At 47.3% G+C, this 12345-nt stretch overlaps 1 protein-coding gene across 8 annotated transcripts in view; it reads right to left on the bottom strand.

Annotated features, from left to right (window-relative positions):
• Positions 1-12345, bottom strand: part of Snx29 (sorting nexin 29) — a 436235-nt gene that overhangs the window by 401120 nt on the left and 22770 nt on the right. For 5 of the 8 annotated variants that reach the window (XM_006522666.3, XM_006522668.4, XM_006522669.4 and 2 more), the window contains exons 2-3: positions 10056-10117; positions 8018-8070 (exon numbers count right to left, since the gene is read on the bottom strand). The exons of 2 other annotated variants lie outside the window; for them this stretch is intronic. In XM_006522666.3, the coding sequence (XP_006522729.1) occupies positions 8018-8070; positions 10056-10117 (115 nt within the window). The remainder of the gene's footprint in view (positions 1-8017; positions 8071-10055; positions 10118-12345) is intronic. One more of the 8 variants, XM_030249318.1, reaches the window with a different exon arrangement.

Here is a 12345-nt window from a genome sequence, read left to right as displayed (position 1 = left end):
GGACTCATGCTTCAGGCAAAGCTGAACCCTAGAAGTTTGTTATGTTTACTACATTTATTTATTGTGTGTATATGCATACACATGCATAGAAGACAGAGAACAACTTATGGGAGTCCCGGGGTTTTAATTTTGTTCACCACATATAGCTGCTTGGATTCTCATGCTAATCAGGTTCCCAAAAAACTTGTTTGCAGTATCCCACCCCCAGTTGTTTCTGGTTGGTAAATAGAGATGTTGACAGTCAAAGGCTGAGCAGGGAGACAGAGGTGGGACTTTTAAGCCAAGAAGGTGCAGGTTGGGGGGTTCGGGGGGGGGGGGGGTTGCGGGGTGGAGCATAGCCACCATGTGGGAGGTAGGAGGAGCAGCTGCAAGAGGGCCCCCCAACTGGGTCTAAGGCAGCAGAGATGGAATATAGATTTTAGTAAGTAATAACTTGGGGATATCAGAGGGTGGACCAGCCACATAGAGTTTAGGAAGTGGCCCAACCATTGAGCTGTCTAAGGCATATAAAGGCTGTGTGTGCATGTACTTCATTCAGGAACCCAAAACACTGGGGTGGGTAGCAAGGAATGCGCACTGCAGCTGCCACCTGGATCAACTTGGGTAGCGATAATTGGGATCTACAACAACCAGGCTTGATGGCAGACACCTCTATAGCCACCTGTGAGCCATCTCACAGGCCCACAAGATCTCTTCAGACAGCAAATTTACAATGACATTCAGGGATGGTACTTGGCATTTTACACATCTTATTGGGTTGGAGAGATGGCTCAGCAGTGAAGAGTACTGACTCCTTTTCCAGAGGACCCAAGTTTAATTCAAAGAATAAATTAAATTAAAAAATTAAAATTCCGAACCGGGCAGTGGTGGCACACGCCTTTAATCCCAGCACTTGGGAGGCAGAAGCAGGCAGATTTCTAAGTTAGAGGCCAGCCTGGTCTACAGAGTGAGTTCCAGGACAGCCAGAGCTACACGGAGAAACCCTGTCTCAAAAAACCAAAAAAAAGAAAAAAAAGAAAATGAAAATTCTAGTTCCTTCTAATCCTCTACTGTCCCCTAGAAGATTCCGTCTCCTGAAGCCCTGAGAAGACTAAAGTGAGAAGAGACCTAGTCAAGAAGCTGTATTAGGGCTGGGGTTGATTGGCGGTAGAGCACTTGCTGGCACATGGGGGCCCCCCCAAGTTCTTTGCCTAGCACTAGAGAAAGAATCGGCAGTGATCACCTGTTTTGTTTTTCCATTAACTAACATACACACACATACACACACACACACACACACACACACACACACACGAAAAGTGCCTGGAGTCACGTGGAAAGAAGTCTTCCAACACCCATCATTTCTGAGAGCCAAAGCAAACGTCTTAAAAGCCTACAATTCATTTAAGTCCTTCTGTCTACTTGCAGTCCACTTGCTACATCAGTATGTGACAGGCAGCTCATAAGCTGAATGGCAAGTGGGTGACCACAGCCTGTATTCCCAAAGGGGAAGGGGTCCACAGATTTGACATGAAATGAACATCCTCCATTGGGCATTCCACATCAACAAGGCCCATGAAATGCTCAGGCTGGATAAGCCAGGCAAGACCCCAGGGGCACAGACAAGGGGCATGATTCCTAAATGGACCTTGAGTGCCAACGTACTCTCAGGCAGCCAGCCCAGGGAATTAAGAGTTTACTACAATCCAGCTATACCACTCCTGGTTAATCCCCACTGTCAACGTGACTAGATTTACAGTCAGTATGGAGACGCACCTCTCAGTGTACCTGTGAAGGTGTTTCCAAGTAAAGTAACTTAGGAGGGAATGCCCACCCTGAAGTACACAATCTCAATAGGCTGGAGTCCCAGACCAAATAAACTGCACGGAGCTGAGAGCCAGCATTGAACTCGTTGAGTTCCCTGACTATGGAGGATGGTGGGGGGGTGTGACAGGGGACGGCAGACAGGTGGCAGAGAATCCACATGTGGGCAGAGTTCTGAAGCAAAGCCCACTGTCACTACCCTGCTGTTCTGAAGCCTCAGATGACTTCATCAGCTGTAGACCTTGGCAGATGCCAGCAGGAAGGTGATGCGGAGGACAGAGAGAAGGAAGTCAAGCCTGAGCTGGGGTCTAATAAAGCTGGCATGTTTGGTACTGGAGGCAGTTAGGGAGGAGCTCCAGAGACAGACAGAGAATGTGCGTGTCAGGCAAGTTTGCTGAGATTCTGGCTACAAAGGGAGAAACGTGAACGATACGGTTTGTGAATTAAAGCTCAAAAATGCAACAGACAGTGGAGACTTGCAAGCAGCTGTAAGACTGCTGTCTCAGCATGGCAGCCAACATCCCCTCTGGAGGTGAAGCATCTCACAAGGACAGACAGTGACGGTGGCTACCTGCAGCCACACATCTTGTAAATGATGCCAGAGCTTAGAAATGAGGAGGGATGCCCTATGGGAGAAGGCAAGGCTTTTGAAACCCCAGCTTCAAAATCAACCTGATCACTAAATGGGCACGACAGAGAGAGAATAATACATCATCACCTCTCAGTATTTGTGAGGGACCAATCCCAGGAGCCTGTGGTTGTAAAAATGCATGACACTCAAAGCCCTCATCTAGGCTGGTGTAGTGTCTGTGTGATATCTTTGCACATCCTCCTATGAAGTTCAAATCTTCTCTGAGTTGTTTATAATTCCCACTAACTATAAATGCTGGTCAAACAGTTGTTACTGAGCATGCCTAGGGAGCTTTGACCACGTTCAGTACAGATGCTTGCTGGGCATAGAACTCAAGCCCTTGCATAACTAAGCACACATTCGACCCCTGAGCTGTATGCCCTGCCTTTCTAATATTTTTGTCTGCAGTTGAACTCACAGATGTAGAGTTGGCAGATACAGAAGAGCTCAAGATCCTGGGTCCAACTCTAATCCTAACACATCCACAATGTTTCAGTATCACGTTTAGATATGAAGTACCCTCAGGCCTGATCCCCAGAGCAGCAGATGCCCTAAGACTTCTGGGAAATGAAGGGCTGTGACCTTGTCAAAGCATTGATCCACTAATGGATATGTAATTGGGTAGCACTATTGGGAGGTCACAGAAACCTTAAGCAGCAAGGTCTCATTGAAGAATGTAGGTCACTGGGGCAGTCTTTGAAGGATGCACCATGCCCCTTGTCCCTTCTCAGGAGCCCTTTCTGCTTTCCAGCTCAGGCATGAGCAGCTTGTGCCACCATGCCCCAGATACAGCCCCTGGGAACTGTCACCTCTGAAGCCACGAGTCAAAGTCTTGTCTTCTTGTAGAATCCTTCTCTTGCAAAGCCTGTCACAGGAACTGGAACACCAACAAACACACTGCATGGGGCACTGTTATTTTCCCTCTCTGGGTCGGTCTTATCATCAGAAAAGGCAAGATGCTACTTCATTTAGGTGGTCCTAAAGATGCAGTAACAACACAGCAGCCAAGCAACAGCCCATGATGGCCAGTATTCTCCTCCATGTCTAGCCATAAGGAACAGCTGGAACAGAATAAGTCAACTTTTCTTTTTCAGAGTGTGTGTGTGTGTGTGTGTGTGTGTGTGTGAGTGGGTGGGTGGGTGGGTGAGCACACACTTGCCATGGCAAGCATGTGTAGATCAGAGGACAATTGTGAGAGCTTGTTCTCTCTTTTCACCATGTGGATTGATTCCTGAGGTCAAATTCAGGTCATCAGGGGCCACAGCCAGTCTTGACCTGCTGAGCCTTCTTGACAGCAAAAATTTAAGTTAAGATTCACATAAGAAAAGGTGCAGCTATTACATAGGCACACATTCATCTGATGTGTTCAGACACCTCTTAGAAAATGTACTCAATCAACTCCTACAAACAGCCATTGTACTCAAAGATGAAGAAAAGTAAATACACATACATGAACACACCACATGCACGCATGTATGCACGTGTACACATTGTACAGACAGGCCACCCTGGTTAGGACGGGGTAAGCACTTGTTAATTAACTCTGCATACCAGGCTAGGACTCAGAACAACTACTAGACAGAAGCTTCGAGTTCACAAGACTCACCAGTTTATAACTGGTTCCTTTAGTCTATTTGGTTTTTTTTGTTTGTTTTGGTTTTGGTTTTTCGAGACAGGGTTTCTCTGTATACCCCTGGCTGTCCTGGAACTCACTTTGTAGACCAGGCTGGCCTGGAACTCAGAAATCCGCCTGCCTCTGCCTCCCAAGTGCTGGGATTAAAGGCATGCGCCACCACGCCCGGCTCAGTCTATTTGTTTTTTGAGACAGGGCCTCATGTAGCCCAAACTGGTTTTGAACTTGCAATCCAGACAAAATAACTTAAACTGATAATCCCCCTACTTCCACCTTCCACATGCTGGGATCACCATACCAGCTCTCCTGTTAGTCTTTTAAGGTGATGTTTACTGAAAACACAACTTCTGTGATCACACCTGTAAACCCAGCACTGGGAGAGTGGGACAAGAGGCAAGAGTTCTGCCCGAGCAAGAGCTCTCCAAGCAACCCCTCTCTGCTCATATCTGTAGACCTAAGTTGGAATCTGAAATCACTATCATAAATCTACAAGCCTTCAGGCCCTTCTGATTGATGCAGGTGGACCCTAAGTTCCAGAATGAGGACCCCTGTTCTGACAAAGGGTAGATAGATCCCTTATCAGACCTTGAGGGAAAACATCAGTTAACACTAAGCAACAGTATAATACCCAAACACATACCCACACTCATCTAATGTTTGGCAGGCCCAAAGGCCTGTACAACATGGGGCAGGTGGACACAGAAAGTTCACAAGTTAAAGGCCAGACTGAGCTACATAGCAAAACCTTATTGCAAAAGGAAAACAAGGGCTAGCAAGGAGCTGGAGCAATGGCTCAGTAGTTAAGAGCACTTGTTTTTCTTACACAGGACCAGGATTCAGTTCTCAGCACCAACACATGGCTCATAATCATCCTTAACTCTAGTTCCATCCTCAGCTCTCTTCTGACCTCTGAGAACAGGTACACACATGACACACATGTACACATGAAGGTAAAACATTCACATATAGTAAATAAATCTAAACAAATTAATTTTCAAAAGTTTAAAATAAATAAATAAAAGCAAGGGCTGAAAGGTGGCTTAGCAAGTAGAGATGCTTGCCACCAAGTCTCATAACATGAGTTCAATACCCAGAACCCACTGTGGAAGGAGAGGACTGACTCCTATAAATAGTTTTCAAATTTCCATGCACACATACTACACACACTAAATAAATAAGAAGCAACCCTTCTACCCTCAAAGCTCATGGGGATGGAGATGTCGTGGACATTGAACACCTACTACAGGATGACAGGACACACATTCCTTGGGATACAAGATCTTTCCAGAACACCATTTAGGTGCTATGGCTGTGCATGAAGAAATCTGCTGAGCTCAGCTGTCGGAATGGGCTATTCGGATATCTCCAGACAGCTCCTATGGGTGTGTGGGGTGAGGACAAGCTATTCCTGGGCCCGGGGAGCCAGAATTAGAGATAAGAAGGGACCATGGCAGCCATCAGGCTGTACAGATACATTAACAATCAATACAGCCAAATATCCCTGTGGGCTCAGAGCTAGCCGTGTGATGACAGAAGACAGATAAGAGACTCAATAAAACATGAAGATGCACAACTTGTGAGATGTTCAGTGTAGCAGAGGGAAACCTAGGAAGGGAGAGAGAAGGCGGCACTCGACCTGCACTGGGCTCTGTGCACTGCTCGTGCTGGTAAAGTCTCACAGAAAAAAAGGAAGAGATGACAAGTGGGGAGGGGAAGCCAGGCGTACAGGGAGGGGATTAGACACTTAGCCAGGCAGGGCTGAGGAAGAATGTCCTCCGGCCTCTCCCTGGGCCACAGGGCATGCGACATCATAGGACAATTCCAGGAAGACTGGACACTCGTGACCTTAGCTGGACCAAGTGCATGCAACCAGCCAACATGAGAAATGTGGACAATTTGTTAGCCCTTCCTGTGCCACAAGTGTCACTGATAAGCTTAAGGGCTTTCTTTCTCCATAAAAGGGACACATGGTAAAATGTATTAAATATATTGAGCAAATATCAGGAAACATAAAGTCCTGTTATTATTCTGAAAGACACTTCTGCTCAGATCTTGGTGCTTTGGGGGTGGAGAGGTGAGTTTTGGCTGTAATTGTTGCCTAACATCAATGTGTGTTCATACACTGTTATAGCTTGCTCTGGTTACTGCTTTGCCATATGTATGTTTACTACAAACATAATTTCTATTACACTTTACTATGTGTGTATATGTGTCTGTGTGTCTATAGGTGCACATGTGTCATGACAGATGTGTGTCAGTCAGAGAACAACCTGCAGGAATTGGTTCTCTCCTTCTACCATATGTGTCCTTAGGATATGTCATGTGCTGTACGGCAGGTGCCTTTACCTGCTGATTTATCTCATGGGCCCAACATGCAGAACTTTTTTTTTTCTTCCCATTTTTTATTAGGTATTTAGCTCATTTACATTTCCAATGCTATACCAAAAGTCCCCCAGAGAACTTTTAAATTACTACATATGCATGCTGTGATGATTTATATATGCTTGGCTCAGGGAGTGGCACTATTAGGAGGTGTGTCACTGTGGGCATGGGCTTAAGACCCTCATCCTAGCTGCCTGGTAGTGAGTCTTCCACTAGCCACCTTCAGATGAAGACATAGAACTCTCAGCTCCTCTTGTACCATGCCTGCCTGGACTTTACCATGCTCCTGCCTTGATGATAATGGACTGAACCTCTGATCTGTATGCCAGCCCCAATTAAATGTTGTCCTTTATAAGACTTGCATTGGTCATGGTGTCTGTTCATAGCAGTAAAACCCTAAGACACATGCACTTCCTAGTTAAAGGAAATTCTATGAAAAACATTTTTTAATTCTTTGCTATGTTTGTGGAATTAAGAATTGAACACAAGGTCTCATATATGCTAGAAATATGCTCTAACACCAGGCTATTTTTTGGTGGTGGTTTGGTTTGAGTGACAGGGGCTAAGCTGCCTATGCTGGCCTTGAACTCACAACACAGACAAACAGCCCATGCACTCATGATCCTCCTAAGTAGCTGAGGTTACAGAGCTGAGACAATGGACCTGGCTTGAACATCACTCCATCTTACAGATGCACTATACCTCGTTGCCTATTTTCTAATCGTCGCCTATTTTCTAATCACTGAATACTTAGGTTTCTGAGTTTCCCAACTGTAAATCATCATGGAAATAACTTTATATAGAAAGGTACTTCAAGTAGAACACATTTCTGGAAGGAGAAGATAGGAAATTAGAAGCATATCAATAGACAGTGGCTATCTACCCACAGTGGAAGCTGTCACTGCCCCTCCTGGCTGCAGAGGCAGATACAGCAGCCTCCATTTCTCGGCATCTTTTCCTTAATGGTGAAGAGGTTTTGAAAATGACCTACAGCCAGACGTGGTGGCGCACACCTTTAATCCCAGCACTCAGGAGGCAGAGGCAGGCGGATTTCTGAGTTCGAGGCCAGCCTGGTCTACAAAGTGAGTTCCAGGACAGCCAGAGCTAAACAGAGAAACCCTGTCTCGGGGGGAAAAAAAAACAAAACAAAACGAAAATGACCTATAAGCTAGGCATGGTGACACATGTTTGTAGACCCAGGGCTGGGAGAGCTAAGACAGCAGGAGGATGAATCCATTACCAGTAGAGGGGGAAGGGTGAGATGGGTGAGATGGGTGAGATGATGGGTGAGATGGGTGAGCAGGTAAAGGCACTCGCCACTTAAGCCTGTCCACCTGAGTTTGACCCCAGATGCCAAGATGGAAGAAGAGAACCAACTCCTGAAACGTGTCCTCTGACTTCACATGCACTGTGGCTTGTGAGCACCTGCACTCACACACACTATGACAAATTTAAAAAAAAAATTGAAAGGATAGCATGGGCTACGTAGTAAAACCATGTCTCAAAAGGACAACTAGATAAAATATTTAAGAATGAGGAGGAGGAGGACAAAGGAGTGACGTACTCACCTGCTGTCGGAATCTGAGGCGATCTCCTTTCTCCCTCCAAAGCGGATCTGGCACTGCAGAGAAAGAGAGCTGAGGCGGGCCGCTGGCTGGAATGGCAGACATCACAGAGCGGCCACATGGCTTCAGATACATTCAGCAGGGACAGAGGCCAGAAGGGCCTTGAGAGGGTCAGAGTGGCCCAGGCCCTGGTGCTTCACAGAGGTAAGAAGCCAGCATGGCATCCCCAGACTCCTCTCTAAGGAAGCCCTGCCTCCCGCTCGCCTGGGAGAAGAGAGTGAACAGGCGGACAGGAGTGCAGGCACCGCAGGGAGTCCAAAAGCAGCGAGATATCACAGCTCACTCTTGCTGATGGCACTGAGAACCTCTATGCCTCTGTGCTCATGACTCTTCTTGACACAGACCCAGAGTAGGTAAACTGTGTCAACGGCAGCTGCCTGGGTGAGCCTTCCGACCAGCCAGTGCTGAGCAGTTCTGCCAGCCTGTGTGAACTAGAAAGCCACCTTTTAAAACACAGACCTATACCACGGTCAGCCATAGAGCCTGTCAACCACCTCGCCTGACCTTCCCCATCACCCATTGCCTCTTTCATTGTTGTGTGCTCTTAGCCTCACTTAGTATCCCTGTATACTTTTAATTATAGGTAAATGATACATATATCAATAAATATCAGTAAGGCTGACTGTTATTTAAGATAAATGCAACAGTTCAACTCATCAAAATAACTCAGCAGCTCTGGGCAGAAGAGCTTGTGTCTAAAGTGCTACATGGAAGCTGCTGGACCCACTTCCCTGTCCTGCCCCTTCTTTCATTTTCAGACCAAACTCTACCCATGTTACAAGTGCAGTTCACCCAGCATCGCTGTGCAGAGGAAATCCCAGACTCCAGGGAAGAAGAGGACTTGCTGAGTCTGCTTTCTTATGGCACCCAGGACCACCTGCTCAAGGGTGGATTCTGCCCACTGTGAGCTGGGCCCTCTCACATCAATGATTAATCAAGAAAATGCCCTACTGACTTGCCTACAGTCAACTTGAAGGAGGCATTTTTTTTTTTCTATTGAGATTCCTCTTCCCAGATGACTCTAACCTATATGAAGTTTAAGATCTAACCAGCAAAGTGACGCTCAGAAAGCACGGCAGCTGGAAGGAGCTGGACCTGCCTGGACCCACTCACCACATCAGGCTCCCTTAAGCTTGGGGCAGACACTGGATGCGCTGAGTCCACTTCAACATTTAACCCACAACCTGTTAAACTATGTCCCTCCTTATCAAGACAGAGAAATAAATGTCAATATTCTCTTCCGAAAAGGGGGCTCTTCGAATCTCAGGTTTGGATCTACTCTCCCTTCGCTTACTGACTGTGACAGCCTAAGTGAGCTGCTGGTCTTGGAGCTGCAGTGCCCTAACCTGGACAGTGAAAACAGTCGCAGGAACTCCTCCATCCAGTGCTGAAAGACATCACTGAAAGCGCTCACAGAGAGCCAGGCACAAGGTGGACAGTACAGTTCTCTGTCATCAAGCCAGCACCACAGCCAGCATCAACAGCCCAGCAGCCTAGCCGGAACCCAGAAGGAGGCTCCTGGGTGTGGCCTTAGGGCCTTAGGCCTCAGGTCTTGTGTTTGCACTTTTAGGATCCTAAGTCCAAGCCAGCACCTCTGAAGAGCTTCCCTAAAACAAATCTGCTGGGAACCAAACTCTGCAATGAAGACTGTCAATGCTGAAGGATGGAGTCTCCTGAAAACTCTGGAACCCCTCACCAGAGACTTCCTCCATGCCCATTCTCACTGCCTTCCTCGCTCTGTCATTCCCAAGGGAGAAGTCTGCTCAGCCATTCTCAACTACAGCTGGACATGGTGGTACACACCTGTAATCCCAGGATGGGAGGCTGAGACAAGAGTTCAAGGCCAGCCTGGGCAACTTGGTGGTGATACCCAGTCTCAAAACAAGCGACACAAACTAAGCCTGTGCGCATAAAAGGGAAAGGCTGACTTCAATGCTGCCTTTGGACACTCCTCACCAAAGGCTGTGGTATGCGCCCTTACCTGCTTCACTGCATCCAGCAGCCGCTCCAGCAGGAATTGCCTTCTGTCATCATTCTGCGACCCTAGAATGAATGGGGTGTAATTATTTCTATTTGATAATCAGACTCTGATCAAGACTTTCTGACATGAGATGCTGAGCATAGGAGCACATGTTGTTAATCCCAGCATTCACAAGATAGAAGCAGGAGGATCTCTGTGAGTTCTAGGCCAGCCTGGTTTACAGCTAGCAAGTTCCAGGTTATCCAGGACTATAGAGAAAGAAAAAAAGAAAAAAAAGTTTCTAACATCTGGCATGATAGTGTATGGCTAGCCATAAGCATGATCAATCAGTCTATTTATCTTTAACAAAATAAGTAGCCAGACCAGGCACCTACAATCTACTGCCATGATTGCAATGTACTCCGTCATAGGAAAACAGTTCCCCCAGACTTAATGTGCCCTGAATGCTCCTGATTTCTCTGCTGTGATACTACTGGTACTGCAGGAAATTCAACAGTGTCCCTGGCCTTTACTTACTAGGTGCCATTAGTGACACAACAAAACTGAGCTGACTTCACACGTTATCATCTGTGTCCTGGAGAGTGGAGATCCCCTCTTGACAGGCTGGAGTCTACAGTAGCATCTAAGTCCCTAGGATGGCAAACCCTGTGCTTAGACCACCTTAGTTCCTTCTCCCTGCCCAGCTGCTCCTCCTCTCAGCAGCCAAGGCTCACTTTACAGAGTTGACCAGTGATGTCTGGGGCGTGGCTTGCCTCAGATGCATGGGGCCCTGGGTTCAGCACTTCATGAAACAGAATGGTGGGCACACCTATAATCCCAGTCTTGGAAGGTGGAAACAGGAAGATGGGGAGTTCAAGGTCATCTTCAGCTACACAGGAAGTTGGAGGTCCGTCTGGAATACCTGAGACTATCTAAAAAGTGAACAAGCACCAATAGCTTGGCCAATGAGAATCAGGCAGAAGTGCGCTTGGAGACCTCTGGTAGGCTGTGAAATGGTAGGAAGGGCCTCGAGCCTTCCTCTACCCTCATGCCTAAGTCTTAAGCATTCAGAAGGAGCAGAGCAGTCTGCCCATTAAACCACATGCCTGGAGAAAAAGCCAAGAGAATCACAAAGGTGTGCTCCTGGGTATGCTGAGTTGCTAAGCCAATACTACAAATAATCCTCACCAGTCAAAAACCACATCTGTATAAACCTACATAGGTGCTTGAGCTTATTTTTGCAGTAAAATGAATTCCCAAATAATTCCCACAAGAACAAAATTCACGCAGAATTTTAATTTAAAAGGTCTGGGGAAAAGGACCTTCAGTAACAGACAGACCACCAACAGATGGTACAGATGCCCATAAGAGGCAGGCTGACACTTATCAACAAAGCTAAGTCTGTGGCTAGCAATGCCCCAGCCACAGAGCAGTCCCTCTGAACAGGGATGGAACTGCTCTCTAGGGGCTGTCCTGGGACGCAGCGGAAGTGTGTGAGAGACGTGGAAGTGGAATGGTATAGAGTCAGCTTCTCACAGAGCTAACATGTATTAGGAAGAGTCAGTGCATGAGCGCACTGAGAGTGACGGAGACAGGAAGAAACAATGAGGAAGGACAGAAGCCATGGAGACCAACACAGTGTAGGGGCTCTGCACACCTGACATGTGAGCTGAGCCCTTTATAAAGAAAAGAGCAGCAGCCATGGAAACACATGGAAGGGTCCATTCCAGGCAAGCTCAGCCTCTGTCTTCCAAGACATGGGGGCAAGGGGCAGGCAGAAGGACTGTAAGACAGGGCTAAAAGTTGACTTGGGGGTGGGGGAAGGCTGGAGAGATGGCTCAGCGGGTAAGAGCACTGACTGCTCTTCCAGAGATCCTGAGTTCAATTCCCAGCAACCACACGGTGGATCACAACCATCCATAAGAAGATCTGGCACCCTCTTCTGGGGTGTCTGAAGACAGGGACGGTGTACTTACATATAATAAGTAAATCTTTAAAAAGAAGAAGGAGGAGGAGGAGAAGAAGAAGGAAAAGAAGAAGGAGAAGGAAAAGAAGAAGGAGGAAGAGAAGAAGGAGAAGAAGAAGAAGAAGAAGAAGAAGAAGAAGGAGAAGGAGGAGGAGGAGGAGGAGGAGGAGGAGGAGGAGGAGGAAGAAGAGGAGGGGAGGGGAGGGGGAGGGGGAGGGGGAGGGGGGAGGGGGAGGAGGAGGAGGGACAGAGCCTCTGTCTCTCTGCCTCTCTGTCTGTCTATCTGTCGCTGTCCTCCCTTCCTTCCACCCAGGGCTGCCTGACGTTTTGCGTCCACCAAAGAGA

The sequence above is a fragment of the Mus musculus genome, chromosome 16 (genome assembly GCF_000001635.26).
Source record: "Mus musculus strain C57BL/6J chromosome 16, GRCm38.p6 C57BL/6J".
Lineage (NCBI taxonomy): Eukaryota > Metazoa > Chordata > Mammalia > Rodentia > Muridae > Mus > Mus musculus.
This window is presented reverse-complemented; position numbering and strand designations above follow the sequence as displayed.